Source organism: Solanum verrucosum, unplaced genomic scaffold, assembly GCF_900185275.1.
Source record: "Solanum verrucosum unplaced genomic scaffold, falcon-dt-bn FXZP01000108.1, whole genome shotgun sequence".
NCBI lineage: Eukaryota > Viridiplantae > Streptophyta > Magnoliopsida > Solanales > Solanaceae > Solanum > Solanum verrucosum.
Window position 1 is genome coordinate 2,986,846 of NW_026020274.1, and position 16,894 is coordinate 3,003,739.

The window sequence follows — 16,894 nt, forward strand, 5'->3', positions numbered from 1 at the left end:
AATTCGAATGAATAGAACTCCTGAAATTGGTCTTAGCATGAACAGATATTTTTTAAGTGTCATAGGATGAATGTGTGTTGTGAAATGGGGGTTTGAAATTCTTAAAATTGCTCATTGTTTCCATGCAAGCCACTGTGGTGGGATTATTTCCGCTAGGTCAGGGCCGTTGTAGCGGGATGAGGTCCGCTGTGGCGGGACAGTCACAATTTAAATCGGAAATAAACCCTAAAATTATTTTATTCTGCACTTTTCGACTTTGAGAGCTAGGAGACGACCCAGTCAGGTTCTTGACCGTTTTCACCATTCTTGAGGCTAAAGGTAAGGTTTTAACTCCCCGAATTCATTTTTCGATCCGTAGAATGTAAATTAATGGGTAATTATCGATGTGAGAGAGTTTTGATCTGGATTTTATAGTGGAAAAAACTCTAATCTGTGTATGGGGATAAAGAGTTTGACCTAGTATTGATATTATTATTTATAATCTGGATAATTAGGTGTTGTTTATTGATCCTCGCATTATTATGATTGTTTGTAGACCAAGAACAAGAGGAAAGAATCCAAAAAGGGAAAAATCAAGTTTCTTAGGGGATTCAAGCTTTGTTCGAGGTAGGTGATGGTTGTGATTTCATGTTGTGTGATATATATGTTTGTTCTTGCTTCATTATAATGCATGTGTGCATGCGAATGTTGCATGGTTGATTTCACTAATCGTAAATGATGATAATTGAATAATTGCATGCCATGAATCATGACTTGATTGTATGATTATGAGAATGTACATTGTGATTGTGATTATGGCTTATTGAATGGATCGGGTGTTACGTTCCGACACACTAACTGGATAAGTTGCCGCGTACCGGCATAAACCTTGGAACGGGTACCACGTACCGGTACACTAACAATTTGGGTGTGAGTTTCATGAGAGGACCATTGACTTGGCATAACTGTGTAATTTGAGAATTGTGAACTTGATCGTTATTCGTAAATGATATTGATATTATATATGTTCGGTGTATACATGTTTGGATTATGTATGTTACACTTAGTGGGATGGTTGCGTGATCCTACTAGTACACGGTGGTTGTGTACTGATACTGCACTTGCTCTTTCCTTGTTGAGTACATGACATCTTCCGACGGCTATTGACAGACCTCGCTTAGAAGATTAGTGATCGTCATCGAAATCATGGGTGAGCCAGTTCTTCCGGGCAGCCATGAGTTCTCTTTCGTTTATGTCCCCATTTCGGACTTAGACTAGTACATTAGGATTTCTTATGTTTATGAGGTTGTACCCATTTTCTTAGACTTGTTGAACTTTAGATGTTTTGGTACATTGACTTTCAGGTTCTAGGTATTATTCCGCATTTGTTTTGATTAGACTTTTGTTTGGAGTTTATGGGAACTCCCTATTTTTTTCCCTTAGCATTTAAACCTGCTTCCGTAACTTTAAATGTCTTAGTTTTGATTGAGTTTGTTAGTTTGGGTTGTAGTAATGGTTCTCTCACCGGAGGGTTAGTGTGGGTGTCAATCACGACGGTCTGGGTCGTTCAATCACGACGGTCTGGGTCGTTCAATCACGACGGTCTGGGTCGTGACAATGATTGGTATGAAGAAACATAAATATTTTTTATTAATTGATTTCTTATTTATTTTTTAGTGTTTGATAAGTAAGTATTTATATATAATTTAGTTTTAAAAAAAAAGAGATAATTATACTCTAGTATTGTTCATAAAGTTACTTTATATAATTTAGGCAAGATTTTTTATGGCTGCCTAAATTAGCTAAAAGGAGAAACTTAAGGGATCGAGATGACTGTCATGGGGTCATAGACTTCTCCCGACCTCCAAACATTCAAACTCAAAAACCAAATGATAGACTTCGATGAGATGAATCCAACACTATCAAGAATAGGGTTAAAATTGCATCCACAACTCGGAAAAATCTCAAACTACAAATGCAATTATTGTAGCGAAATTTCAAGATCAAAGTGTCATCCATTTTGTATATTATTGTATAAAATTGTATATGAGTGTACATATATCTTTTATATATTGATGTATGGTATTGTATATCAAGTTCTTAAACATTTTTGTATAAAAGAAATATATATATATATATATATATATATATATTGTATATTATTGTATACCGACCATATATTGGTCAATTGTATTTCTGAGGACCCATAGCCGGCCAAGAATGTGGAGCTTTTCGGGCTGAATTTAGGTTTAGTTAGGCTTCAATGAAGGTCTTGAACACCGGGTGAAAAATCAAAAAATAAATAAAATTAGACAACCAATGAAATTCAAAAAAAATTAAAAACACTCAAATGGGGCATTCCGAAAATTGAACTCGGGACCTCTCGCACCCTAAGCGAGAATCATACCACTAGACCAAATGCCCTTTTGATGTTTAGTTCGGTAAAGGTTTAACATAAACAAAAAGTGAAACTCTGAAGCAAATATATTATATATTCCCCTCGTTTTAGACAATGGTCCCTTATATTTGAGGGTAGGTTCGAAATAGTTATTTAAGTATGCACAAAATAATTTTAATCTTAAAAAATTATCAAAAGTTACCATTTTAAGTCTCCACAAAAATATTTATCGAACTATGTAAGTTAGATTTGAATTTTGATGAGAACTAGAATAAACTGACATTTAGATTCACAATTGTTGTAGTTTAATTTTATTGTTATTGTTGATTTATATCTAGAGTCTACTCCAGGTTTTTGAGTGATTCTTTTTTTTTTAAATGTCAGTATTTTGTGTTGCATATCATAGGTTTTGGTGTAACTTTCTTGATTTTTATGGTAATCTTTTATTTTTTTCACTATGATTACATCAAATCTAACAAACATAAATTGTTATATATTTGGTGAAAACTAAAAAATACGCATGTGTTTCCTTAATTATTTAACATATATGAATAATTATTGTTAGAATAATGATATGAAATGGGCTTAAATAAAGAAATGAGAATATATATTACTGATTTCAACTTTATTGGAACTGAGACGTATATGTATAATTAAGGAGGTAAATATAATTTTGAGGGTTTCTTACAAATTATTATTTCCACAATATATATACATATCTTTTATATACTATAGTATTGTTTTTGATGTATAAAATTTAAACTCTTTCTATAATTGTTGAATTTTCGTGTCCAAAATACGTATTATAGCAGCCAACTTGCTTGAAAAGATAGGAGGTTAATTCAACCAGTGAATATATACTACGTCTTGTTATTCAATATAGGCGTTCTACTTTTATTTCTTTTGGATGTAATTATTATTATAATAAGATTTGAATTATAATGTATTTAAATAAAGTGGGTTAAAATGTATTGTCAACTAATAAAAACAATTAATTTGGACACAAAGGTGTTTTTGTTTAGAATTTATTTGGAAGTTGATAGAGTAGAAAAGACATGGAGAAGATTAGCGATGTGAATTATGGTGAAATGGTTAAAACTTCTTTATTTTTAATTAAAATTTTTGAATTTGAAAACATTGTTTTCAAAAATAGACTTTTATAATATGCGAATTCAACGGAAAAAGAAGTGGCAGGATATTGGTGACTTTTACTTTACTTCTACCTCTTACTTTGTCACACTGACTTACATTTTTTATTTGAAAAAGTTACATAAATACATATCTTAAGATATCATAATTTCTAAAATTCTCTATCATTTAAAAATATATATATAAAAATCCTTTCTCAAATAAATTTATATTTCCTTTCGGATACATCTCTCCCATTAAGTAATGTATCAAACATCCAATAAAAATATTCAAGAGCAATAAAAAATTTGAAATTTTTATAATTGGAAAAACTTCTGAAATAAAATGTAATTAACCTCCATAGAATTTCTGTGAATTATATTATTATTTTTCCTTCGATTATAGTCTTCATCTGATCCAAAAAAGATTCAAAGATAAATCCAAAAAAATTTAAAAATCAAATATAGGCGCAAAAAAAAAGAAAAAAAAACTACAGGCACAACCAAGTGCATGCTTCAATATTATTTTTAGTTTCTCATTCAATATCTAGTATATATCTTTATAAGCTTTTGATTAATTTAAATTCGCACCATTTAAGACTCACTAAAAAAGAAGTTCAATCAAGATTCATGGCTCAATATTTAGTGTAGTAAATGATGTGTTTGGTACGAAGAAAAATGTATTCCATAAAAAATATATTTTGACTTATTTTCTAATATTTGAAAAGTAAACAAAACACTAATCCTATCCAAAAAATATTTATGTGTAATTTAAACTAAGAATAGGATGGGTGAAGAGTAGGAGGTTCAAAGGGAGCGGGGAGGAGACAATGAAAAATATTATAACCAATTGAATATGAAAAAATAATTTTCCTGCACCAAACACACCCAAATCTTTGATCTATATATTTTCTTCTTCTTTTATTATTTCTTCCAAACAGAGCCAAGTAATAAGTAGTATTTTATATCCACTATTGTTAGATTACATTTCCTTTGATACGCTAAATTATGTTGACTTGCTTCTTCCCTTTGTCCTTTTCCTTTAATTTTCGACTAGATAGATCTAGGGAAGATAAACATACCAAACATTTTTAATATATGTTACAATGTTGTTCACACATTTGAAAAGTCAAGTATAGAGAATAAAAGGTACAAGTATTGAAAACACTTTTGGATTTAACGTAAATTATTAGTTTTATTTCTGAATTATTGATAGTCTTAAAAACACTCGTCTACTTGACTAACTCAACTTAAATACACCCCTGATCTGTTACAAAATTACCTAACAAGTGGTCTCAAACTCTTGTAGGAGCGTGAAATTTTTAATAAAATACAGAGAGAAGTGTTGAAAACACTCTTAAACTTGGCGAGAATTAGGGGTGTATTTCACTCATGTGGCAAGATCAGGGGTGTATTTAAGTTTAGTTAGTAAAGTAAAGGGGTGATTTTAAGACAGTCAATAGTTTAGGAAAGAAACTAGTAATTCACGTCAAGTTTAGAGATATTTTCAATACTTCTCGTAATAAAAATAATTCACCTCTAAAGAAACTTGAAATATAAAATAATGTTATAAAATATAAAAAAAAAGAGTTTCTCTAATAATAAGCATCGATCTCACTTCCCATCCTTACACACACAAATCTTGTGAAATACCTCAAAATCTCAAACTTTTCTTTCTTACCCACTAAATTTCTCTTTATCCATATCTAAATCCATTCTAAACTAATAACAGCCCCACCAAATTATTTTTAAATGATTCAGATTAACTGTTAATCGCAAACTATAATTAAACCACAGTAACATATGATTTAGAACACGTAAACGTGTATTAGGTAGAGTGTTACATTTCGTATCAATTTATTTAATTGATTAGCTTAACCTTTTCCCAAGTCATCAATCAACATTGATCAGAAATGAGTTAATCAAAAACAAATAAAATAGTTGAACTCCCATATTTCAGACGGATAAAAAAATGGGTTAATTAACAAATAATATGAATATTTATATCATCAATGATTTAAAGGAATATTAGTCAGGTGAAAACACAATTGAAAAGCAAAAATATGCTTAAACTCTCAGAAAAACTAAAATAAGATATAATAATAATTACGATTAATAAAACGTAATCTCCAAAAAAAAAAAGAATTCATTAAAAATAACAAACAAATAAATGAATATTCATCTAAATATCCATTTTAGTGGATAATATACATATTTGATTAATTTTTACAGAGCCGATTATCCAATTCATATTTAACGAATATAATTATTATTTTTTATAAAAAAAAATTAATCAGTTTGTCAGCCCTAATCATGCTCTGCAAGTAGATATATATCTTTGGTGTCAATATTTTTAATTTAATCTACATTTAAGTCAATTCCATTCTCTTATTTTTCTTTTTTGAGAACATCCCCTAATGATAGTTTTTGACTAAAGATTCATATTTCGTTTTCTAATAAAAACGTGATATTGAACCTAGTCTATCATTTAATGGATATAAATTAAAATACAAGGCAACAAATTAAACACGTATAGAGAAGTCAAAACAAAGATATCTATTGGGAATTCATTTGACTTTAAATATTGCACTATATAAATAGCTCCACATTTAATCACCTAGGATGTGGTGTTGCACCGGATATGAAGCTACTCCTCTCTTAATCAGAGGTTTCAAATTCAAGTCTTGTGTATGAAAAAATCATTAATATGGAGCGCTTTCCTCTCGAATGGGGCTCTACGCGGCACGAATTCAAATTATTGAGACTTCAATGCGGATATCAGACTTTAGGATAGAAAAAAAAACGGAAAATAGAAAGTGTTGATAGTTAACATGTTGTATACTTCAACTTCACAGTAAGAGATCTCCTTTTAATTAACTCATTGTGAAGATTTTATCTCTTAATTACTTTGAAATTAAAGTTCAATTTGTTAATTATCAACGACATTAATTAAATAACTAAAAGCATTACTATGTGTCTGCGGAGTAATTATTTAGCTAAGAAGTACAACTATTTAAAAAAAGTTCTTTAGTAGTACAAATTTTTAAGTTTTTGTACAATAAACTATCCTAACAACCACTATTAGGTGAAGGAATTTATGAAGCTTGAGAAGTAATTGATGGCTTAGCAATTACACCCTCTATTTCAAAATAAATGAATTATTAAGGTAATACACATCTATTAAGAAGAAAAGTTTAGGACATAAATTGAACACCACTTTCTATTTTTGTCCTTTAGTTATTCTCAAACTATTCTTGAAATTATAAATTATTCAAAGTAAAATAATAAATATGAACAATTAACTCTCTTGAATTACCACCTAGAAAATGTAAATGAGGGGCAAAATGAAAAAAAAAACAATTCAACATCTCTCTTAAACTTTGAAGAATTCACTTATTTTGAAATATAAAAAAAGGCCCAACAATTTACTTATTTTGAAATGGAGGTAGTATTATTTAGTGTTAATTATGATTGGTCACTCAACTAACTTTTAAATTATTGCATTAAAGTTACTATATACTTCCTCCGTCCCATTTTATATGTTATTCATTTCTATAAATAGCTGGACCACAATACTTGTCATTTTATAAAATTTATGCATAAATTACCATATTTTGCCTATTATACCCTTGATAGAATAGTTAATTAATCTTGTCATTTATTAATAAAGTTGACTTAAGAAAACATTAAATAAGGGTATAGGGTAAAATTACATCATTTCTTAATGCAATTGCAAAGTAAAAATGTGACATATAAAGTGGAACGGAGGAAGTAACTTCTTACAACGAAAAAAGAACCCAACTTAACTTATTCTATGTTAATTAGGAAGAACCATATAGTAATATCCATCTTTTTCTTCTTGGTACAATCCATATAGTTTGATGAAAGTGCTATAAATAGACCGCCAAATTAGGAAAAGTTCTACTAATTGGGGAATATGTTACTAACATTTAAACTACAATCTAGACTCGTTTGCTGTGAGGTATAAAGTATAATATTTCCAGAATTAAATGAATGAATATTTTATCTCATGTTTGGTTGGAGGTATTAGGTAGTCATTAGATTAGTTATACCACAAATTTTATCATAGTGATAAGATAAGTTATCCCATATACATGATGGAATAACTTCTCTCAGAATTAATTATCCTAGAATAACTTGTTCCTAACCTAACGACCCCTAAAAGTACGGCTTAATTACTCCCACGGGAATGTTTCTTTTTCTGTTTAAGATGATTCGATCCCTTGGAATGAAAAAGTTGAACTTAATTATTATACTGTTGTAGTTCTAAAATTTTCCTTGGTTGAGCGATTCTTTTCTCATTCAAAAGGTAATTAAGGGGATAAAATAAACTTGGGAAAATGGACAAATATACCCTGAACTATCGTAAATGGTATGCAGATACCCTCCGTCATACTTTTGGAACATTGGTGCTCCTGCCATCCAAAAATTAGAGCATATATGCCCTTCACTCTAACAGAAGACTAAATAGGGACACGTGACACAATCTTATCCGTCGATCCAATATTTAATAAATGTCGGTCGGTGGATAAGATTATGACACGTGTATGTCCGTTAGTATAAAGGGTATACATGCTCTAGTTTTTGGACGACAGGGGCACCAACGCCCCAAAAGTATGACAGAGGGTATCTGCATACCATTTACGATAGTTCGGGAGTATATTTGTCTTTTTCCCCAATAAACTTTACTCAACAACAACAATAACATATTCACCAGTGTTTCAAAAGGCGGGGGCGTGAGGCGAGATGCTTTTTATAGTATAGGGCGAGGCGTAAGCCCCGAGACACGAGGCGTAAGTCCCATGGATCTATGGGGTGTAGTCTCATGTATATTCAATTTTATAGTTTTATTACTAATAAAATAAGCAAAAGTAAACCTTTCAATGATTTTTTATTTTTATTCGAGATAAATATTAATAATCAATAAATGAAGAAAAAAAGTATTATAATTACTATTTGAGAAATATCATTACACCAATAATAAAAATATGATTTAAAGCCAAAAAAAAAGTTCAAAAAAATAAATTTAAAACGTCTAGGCGTGTGTTTTTACTCCCAGGACTTACATTTTTATGCTCGGGGCTTACGCCTCAAATTTTAGGACTTACGCCTTATGAATCTACGTCTTTAATTTACACCCCAGAGCGTTTTTAGTACGCCCCACCCCGAGACTTGCCCCAAAAATATTTTTGAAAACATTGATATTAATTCACTATAATGTAAAGAGTATTTCTTTTTTCCTACACTATACTAAAGGGATAAAAATAAATTTACTCAACACCAATAATATCATACTCAATGTATTCTCATAAATATGTCCGAGAGAAAAAAGTATCCCCTCAGCTCACAAGAAATGTAACCAAAGTGAGGTTGAAAAAAATAATGACAACAAAATAACAAGATAGACGAAGAAAATGAAGCAACAAGTAGTAGTAAAAATGAAGGATAAGATACTACACGAATACTAAATAATACTAACTGTTCGAAGAAAAATAATAGAGAAATTTAAAAGCTTTGAGGAGTGAAAGATCACTATCTTTCAAGAGTTATTGCATATATATATTTTTAAAGATGACAAACAATTCTCTATCAGGATATAACAAAACTTGAAATATATATGCAATTGAATCCGCTACTTCTGGGAAAGCTTCGTATTATAAAACTTAAGAGATGACTTTTTCATGAACAAGATGACTTTTCATAATAGTCATGTTCTTTCATGTAAAAATGACTTTTCATGAAAGAGACACTCATTTTCTGAACAATCACAACCTAAAAGATGGTTTTTTCCACCAATGTGGAAACTTTCCCTTTATATTATAACTATCCTATCACTAATAAATAAGGAGAAGATGAAAAGAGGAGACTCGCCTCCTATTTCTTTCACATAAAAGTACGACAACACTCAACTACCTACTAACCTTCTATCTTAATTCTAGGTCTTCATAACTTCGATCCTATGAAGGGTTAGGTCCTCAATAAGCTAAAGATGCATCATATCCCTTGTCTAATCACCTCCTTAACCTCTCACACGTCTTTACTGATGCATCCGCACATCTCCTTTACACAGGCCCAAACCATCTCAACCTTTCTTCTCTCATCTTGTCCGCCAAAGAAGTGACTCATATCTTGTCCTTTATAACTTTATTTCTAATCTTATATCTCCTAGTATGCCCACATATCCATCTGATCAAGCGTCCTCATATTTGCTACCTTTATCTTATGAACATGTGCATTCCAACACTCTGCCCATACAACAATATAGGTCTAACAACCACTCTATTCCCACTCCAATATGAAGTGCCACATCATGATTAATAATATACTTATTTTAATTTCTTGGATTATAAACCTAAGATACTTGAAGCGATCGATCTTCACTTCTACCTCCATTTCATATATCACATCGTTGAATTTGCATTCGGGGTACTCTGTTTTCGTCCTACTTATATTGTAAAACCTTTAGATTCTATAGGGTTTATCTCCAAACTTTCACCTTATTGTTAACTCCACCGTGCGTCTTGTCGATCAATAATTCTATGTTATCAACAAACAACATACACCATGACACAATCTCTTAAATATACCGTGTCAATTCATCCTTCATAAAGACAAATAGAAACGGGCTGAGGACTTGTTCCTTGTACAACCCCATCATAAAAACGAAATATTTTGATCAATCACTCTCACTATTATTGTTCGGATCTTACCTTCATTGTATATATCCTTAATTATCCTAATATAAACCACACAAGTACACTATAGTCTTCGAACATGTTCATAAATTAAAACCTCCTCATAATAAGGAACTTTATCATGTCTTTTTTCTAACTTCTTGTATAATAATGAATCATTGAAACTGTTGAAAGAAAAAATGTAACAACAATATTTTCACTCATTCAATGAGATATCAAGTAATAACTTGGGTAGTGTGTACTAAAAGTCCTATCAAGTCATTATCAAACAACATTTGTGTAGTATTATACAAAGATAAACTTTTAATTCAAGGGTCCCATTAAAATGTCAAGTAGATGCAGCCAACTCTTACAGGTCCACAAGTATCAAACCTCATTTATTTGCTTTGAGCTGTCACTTAAAATGAGAGAAAAAATAACACATTTTTCTTAACATCACATTAATATCCAAAATACAAAAGCCCTCCTAAAATTACAGAATTTGTAATAAACAATTAGTAAAAAATGTTATATATGCTGGAAATTACAAGCCAAAATGTGTGGTAAAATTCAAAAAATATGATGATATCAAAGCACAGATACAAAAATCAAAACCTATTTATCTTTTACCCTAAAATGCTTATAATAAAATAGTCAATAATTTCAAATACAAAGGGGCAAAATAGTAAAAAAGAAAAATAAAGAACCTCCACTTGTGAGAAACACCCTAGTTGATATTTGACTTTTCTCCTTGTGTCCTAGCTGCTGTTTGACCACCTTTACAAAACATCATAAATTCCATTTCTGCCCCTTCCATCCCATTTTCGTCATTGAAGAACTTCGAAGCTCAAATGGAGTGACTAATCAAGTATATGTATATATATATATATATATATATATCAAATGTCGAATAAGTTATTGAAAAGATCAAAAGATGGAGTACCGGGAGATAAAAATAATCGCGGAGAAATGAAATTATTATTCGAAGGGCTAGGCAAGAAATTTGGTAATTCAAAATAATTCTTGTTGTTGACGTTGTTGTTGTTGTTGTTACTATGTAACACGGGACTTACTAAGTCATAAAAAAACCCTAATGGATTTGGATCATTTGATGGTGGTGAAAAAAAATTTGGTGGTATAGGTGGAAGTGAAGATGGATTTGGTGATAATATTCCAGGAAAAAATCCACCACGTTCAATTTCTGTACCTATTTCTATACCTTCATGTACCATATAATTATAATTTTCAATATTTTCACAATTTTTTTGTAATTTTTTCCCTTCTGGTACCCTTGTTTTCTCTATCGACGCAAACCTAGCTGCTGGAGATATAGCCCCGGTATTCATATTTTCTTGAAACGGGTAGAATGATGACGTGGCAGTTTCCGTGCTAGAACATGCGGTGGAATGATGATTTGACCCGGTTAGTCTTTGTACTAACGTCATGAACTCGCTAGGGTTTGCATGGATTACCTTGGGAGACACGGTATATATTATGACCGGTGGTCGTGGCGGAGCTAGTGGTTGTTGATGGTGATGGTGATGTTGTTGTGATGGTGGCACTGGTGGTTTTCTGATTTTATGAGAATCTTTACGCACTTTAAGTGGGGCCGGACGTGGTCCTTGAAGCTCTCTTCTTGGTGATTTTCCGGCGGAGTTTTCCGGTTGATCCATTTGAGAGTCAAAAGAATAAGGGGATGCAAATTTTGTTGATGTTGAAAAGGAGGAAAAAGGCATTTTACAAATGACAAATTTGAGAAAATGTAAGGAGGTGTTACAAGAATATTTAAAGAGGGAGCAAGTCAATGATGTATTTTTAAAGTAGATATAATATTCAAAGAGAAAAAAAGTAAAATAATTTAATTATTTGTTATATAAGTCGTATATAATTGGTCAGTTGTTTTTTGTTTTAAAAAAAAATGGTACGTAGGAGTTTTAGGGTTTAAATTAATTAGGTTGTCCGGCGGTTTATGTTATGTTATGTAGTCATGTAAGACAATAGTTCTTTATATTATTATTTCTTATTTGGTGTCCAGTATCCACATTGGATTTCGATTAAATTTGAATTCGTGTTAGAAAATTTCATATTGAAGGCAAATCGCTCTCTAATAAAGGTAATTTCGTATCCAGAAAGACTTGAACCTGAAATCTCTAGTTAAAGATGAAAGAGTACTTACCACTCTGCATGTTGATATGTAAGACAATAGTTTGAACATGTCCAAATAAAGAGAAGAGGTGGTGGGGAAAAAGTCAATTTTGGTGATGGATTGATGACAAGAGAAAAGGAGAAGAAAAAGAATAGTAAGTAATAGTATTATTTAGTAGCCAAGTGGATGTGGAATGCATTTATATTACTCTATCAACTAGCAAACCAAATATTTAATGAATTTGGATGTATTTCTTGGATGCCAGTAATATGACTTTATTACTTTTATGGTTCTATTTAGGTGTCTTAGGAAAGACATTTGGATCGTATATAATAATATATCAAAATGTTCTTTTATGATTTTAACTATGTTAGGTAGGATGTTAAAATGAGATAGTTATAAAATATAGAAACAATATTTGTTTACAATCGTACAAAATTAAAAAATAAAGTTGATATTCCGTTGGTCTCAATTTATGTGGCACAATTGAAATTTCGAAAGTTAATTAAATTTTTTAATCGAAATTTCTTTACATACCTTTTAAATATTTTATGGTATCAATTAATTATTGTAATTTACCGATATAGAAATTTGAATATCAAAATTTCAATTGAATCATATAAATTAAGACTTAAAAGAGTATATAAACGATTTAGAACAACAACATTTTTGCTGGCCTCTTCCCGGGGTCAAAGGAAATATAGTACTGTTTTTTTTTTTTGTACTTTTAATCTCATTTTCTTCTTGTTATTCTAAAACAAAGAAAAGAAGATGGTCAGCGTCGAAAATTGATTTGAATATGAAATTGTCTTTGATAAAAAATGTTTTATATTTCAAACCAAATGAGATCTAAAATTTGAAATGAATTTAAGGTTTATAAGTTCTGAGCAATTTTTAATTAAAAAAATATATTATTAGAAGTGCCAAAGAGGAATCGAATCCTCACTCGAACCCTTATAAAAACAATGACGAAGTATAAGCAAGTTCTATGGTGGGACTAAAGGATTCCCATTAAATATTTATTATATATTTAGTAGATTTTTCAATATAAATATATAGAATGCACAAAATTATAACTGGATTTTCAGGACTTGCACCCTATACACTAGATTTGCCTTTTTTAAATATTATTTTTATACTAGATCTGCCTTTACCTCGACACAAATTCAAATTAGTTGGGCCAAGTAAGAATCGGAGATCAAAAACAAACAAAAAAACAAGATCCTAATTAGATAAGATTGTCAATAATAAGGAGGAAATTAATTGCTTTTGCTTTCTCTTAACTTGTTAATTTTTGCAAGTTAGATGGATAACTGGGTCCATATTTGAATAAAACAATTGAACTTTAATAAATATGGGTTTGCTAATTTTCTTATAACTACTCATGCATGTTATAATTTGTCAATTAATTAAGTTGTAGTTGAATGATTAACAAGCTCAAGTGGTGTATATATGCCGGGGAGCAAATCTTTAGTTGGGTTTTCATTGCTATTTTAGTGCCATATTTTTTTTAAATTTAATTTTTGCAATTTTCGATATATTTGTTGTCATATCAAATTTAACACTTAATTACCAAGTAACTCTCTACTTAATAGCATAAATTGGTAGTTAAGCTAAAATAACTACTAAGTTTTGTTATAACAAATTGAGTTATATTTTTTTGGAACCCTAGGTTAACCAGCTTATTGGGTGAGCACACCGGGGATGTAAACCGCACTAGGCATGCCCTATGCGACATGCTCGACTCAGAAGGCACTGAGGCGATCCCAGATCATCCGTGTAGATAACCACCTTCCAAACCAACTGAGTCATCCCGAAGGACAAATTAAGTTATATTGATAGTGTAAAAAAATAGTGACATAGTCGATATATATAACTCGAACCTAAAAGTTTATCACACTCAATAAATTAATAACATAGTCAATGTTTTGATTAAATCAATAAATACTTTGAAATGTGTCATTTGCATACACTTTTCACTTAATTATATTATTAATCAAATAATTTTCACCTTAATTTAGCATTTACCTTGATAAATCAAATATAAAATGATGTAAATGCTCAATGTGGGTAAGTTTAGTTTCAATCATGCACTCATATTTGAGTACAAATATATGCACAAATAATGATTGTCTTCACATTAATTCTAGCCGATATAGATATGTCCTTAATTACTTTGTACTATGATACTTCTTAGTAATGGTATCATAATTTTTATTAAGAGCAGTCAAAATATAATAGAATATTAACATGAAGAATGTAAGAGGATTCAATATATATATATATATATATATATATATATATATATTTATATATATAGTGTATATACACAAAAATAAATTTAATATGAATATAATTTTTCAGCGAAAAAGTATCAGTTGACTTTTCCTTATATATAATAGCTCTCCACTGACTTCAATCTTAATTAGAGATATTTAGTTCGAATAATAAGAATGCATATAGTCGCTTTAAGTATAAAATAATTGATCTCTGAAAATAATTCTTTCTAGTATAAATCATAAATAAGCATCGGACATGGATAAGAAAGAAAGTTTATGTCCAACTTTGAAATTTTTTTGGTATAACACATGCTATTGGGTGCAAATTTATTACTCCATTAAAAATGAGAAGTCAATTGACTTTCTGATGTAGCACAACATGTTTCTGCTTTAAATTTTCCAATGGTTTGGTTTGTAGTCATTATCTTTGTTTAATTATTTATTATTTGATGCATCATCGATCCTCCATTTCGGATTTTAATTTGTACCTCTCATCGTATAATATACCAAAAATTGATAATTTTTCTTCCAAAAAAAAACAAACAAACAAATTGCTAATCTTTACGTACTCACTAATTTTTTTTCTTAGCAACAAAGATTGTTAAAATAGTTTCTAGAACCACATGCTGCTATTAGTGGAAGTGTAAGGGTGATTTTATAAAAAAATAAAAAAATCGAATATTCAAACCAAATCTTAACGTAAAGAGTGGAATAATCCAAAATATTATAAATGTCCTTAAAATTTCTCACATTAATTGAGAGACAAGTATATTTATTTTTAATATATGTGATAGAATTTGCCTCTTTATGACTTCGTGAGATAGTGAAAAAGTCTGTGTACATTCTATCCTCTCCAAATCCCACTCAATAGAGTTTCATTGGAGCTGTTATTGTTATTCTGAAAGAATTTGAACATCCAAATCAATTTTAACCTTAATGTAATGAACATAAATTAAATATATCTTCTACCTGTGAAAGAAAAAACATGCTTTAATTTGACAAAAACAATAACGTATTGAACCTTCTATAACCAAATCAAAGATCTTAGCTAGGGTAGAAACTATCTAAAATTGATATATTTCTATGTTAAATTCTTTATTCTTCTAGAAAAATTATATATTTTTATTACTCCTAACAGAATCTACTAATAACTAACGTGTGGTTGATTAACCATTCAAAGATTACTTCGTCCAATTAATATAATTAGTTGTTGCTTTGGTTCCTTCAACATATGCTAAGTCCTCTAATTTAAACAATTAATTGAGCTAATACATCTAAATTTCTTAACTAATTACTTAATAAATATGTTGTCATTGGTTACGACATAACTAAAACATAACACTAATTTCTATCACATCTTTATATACTTTCGTTTTATTTTACTTGACTCATATTGACTTGGCATAAATAATCCTCAAAAAGATATATTTATTAGGAGTTTATTTAATTAAATTTACTTTATTAATTATTATGCGTTGACAATTTAAATTTGACTACTACTGCTATACGTAGTTATTTACTAATGAGGATAGCACTAGATGAAAATACTCCTAATAAACTTCTCTTAATTTGCTAAAATGAACAAACAAAAAGCAAAAAATATTATATATAAGGGTTAGGTAAAATAAAACGACTGAGTGTATTTTAATAATATTGGATGCTATTTCCCGGTTAAGATACCTTGAATTTTAACGTCATTAGAAAAATATCGATTTTGTAAGTACTATAAAAACACATTTAGAAACATTTGCATTCTGCTTCTAGATAATTACTTCTTATAAAGAGTGGATTTTTAATTATTTTTTTTAAATAATTGAAAAAGGGTTTTCAAATTTAAACAGTGTCAATGTATTTGACACGGTTGGAAATGTTTTATTGAGAATAGTTTTTTCAACCTTGAAATCATTTTTTTTTTTAATTTTCATTACTTTGAATAGTTTAGATATTTTTCTTCAAAAGGAAAATATGACTTATGGGGGTAGTAGGTTTTTAGAAATATTTTCAAAATCCTAGTAATTCATATAACTTGCTTTTGCCAACACTTATTAGACATATTGGTGTTTTTCTTTGGTTTCGCGATGTTAAGATTGTCATGTAAAAGCTAATAATTATAAAATTTAAATAATGATAAATTAGACAATAACCAAAAAAAATTATAAAAAGACTTTAGGATATACTTTTTTTGTCCATCTTTACTCGCCCACTATATTAAAAATAGTTATCTAATAATGTTTATTCAGTTTTGAAAATCAAGAGATAATTTACTCATT

At 29.7% G+C, this 16,894-nt stretch overlaps 1 protein-coding gene and 1 non-coding gene across 2 annotated transcripts; both read right to left on the reverse strand.

Annotated features, from left to right (window-relative positions):
• Positions 1–2,331: 2,331 nt before the first annotated feature.
• Positions 2,332–2,403, reverse strand: TRNAP-AGG (transfer RNA proline (anticodon AGG)). Its single transcript has one exon. It is a non-coding gene; the product is annotated as a tRNA-Pro (tRNA).
• Positions 2,404–10,827: 8,424 nt separating this feature from the next.
• On the reverse strand, positions 10,828–11,935 carry LOC125834056 (protein MKS1-like). Its single transcript, XM_049513226.1, has one exon. The coding sequence runs from the start codon at positions 11,933–11,935 to the stop codon at positions 11,099–11,101; it is 837 nt and encodes a 278-aa protein (XP_049369183.1). The 3' UTR covers positions 10,828–11,098.
• Between the last annotated feature and the right edge of the window lie 4,959 nt (positions 11,936–16,894).

Coding starts and splice junctions, on each gene's coding strand:
- LOC125834056 (XM_049513226.1), bottom strand. CDS start 11,935: ATGCCTTTTTCCTCCTTTTCAACATCAACAAAATTTGCATCCCCTTAT.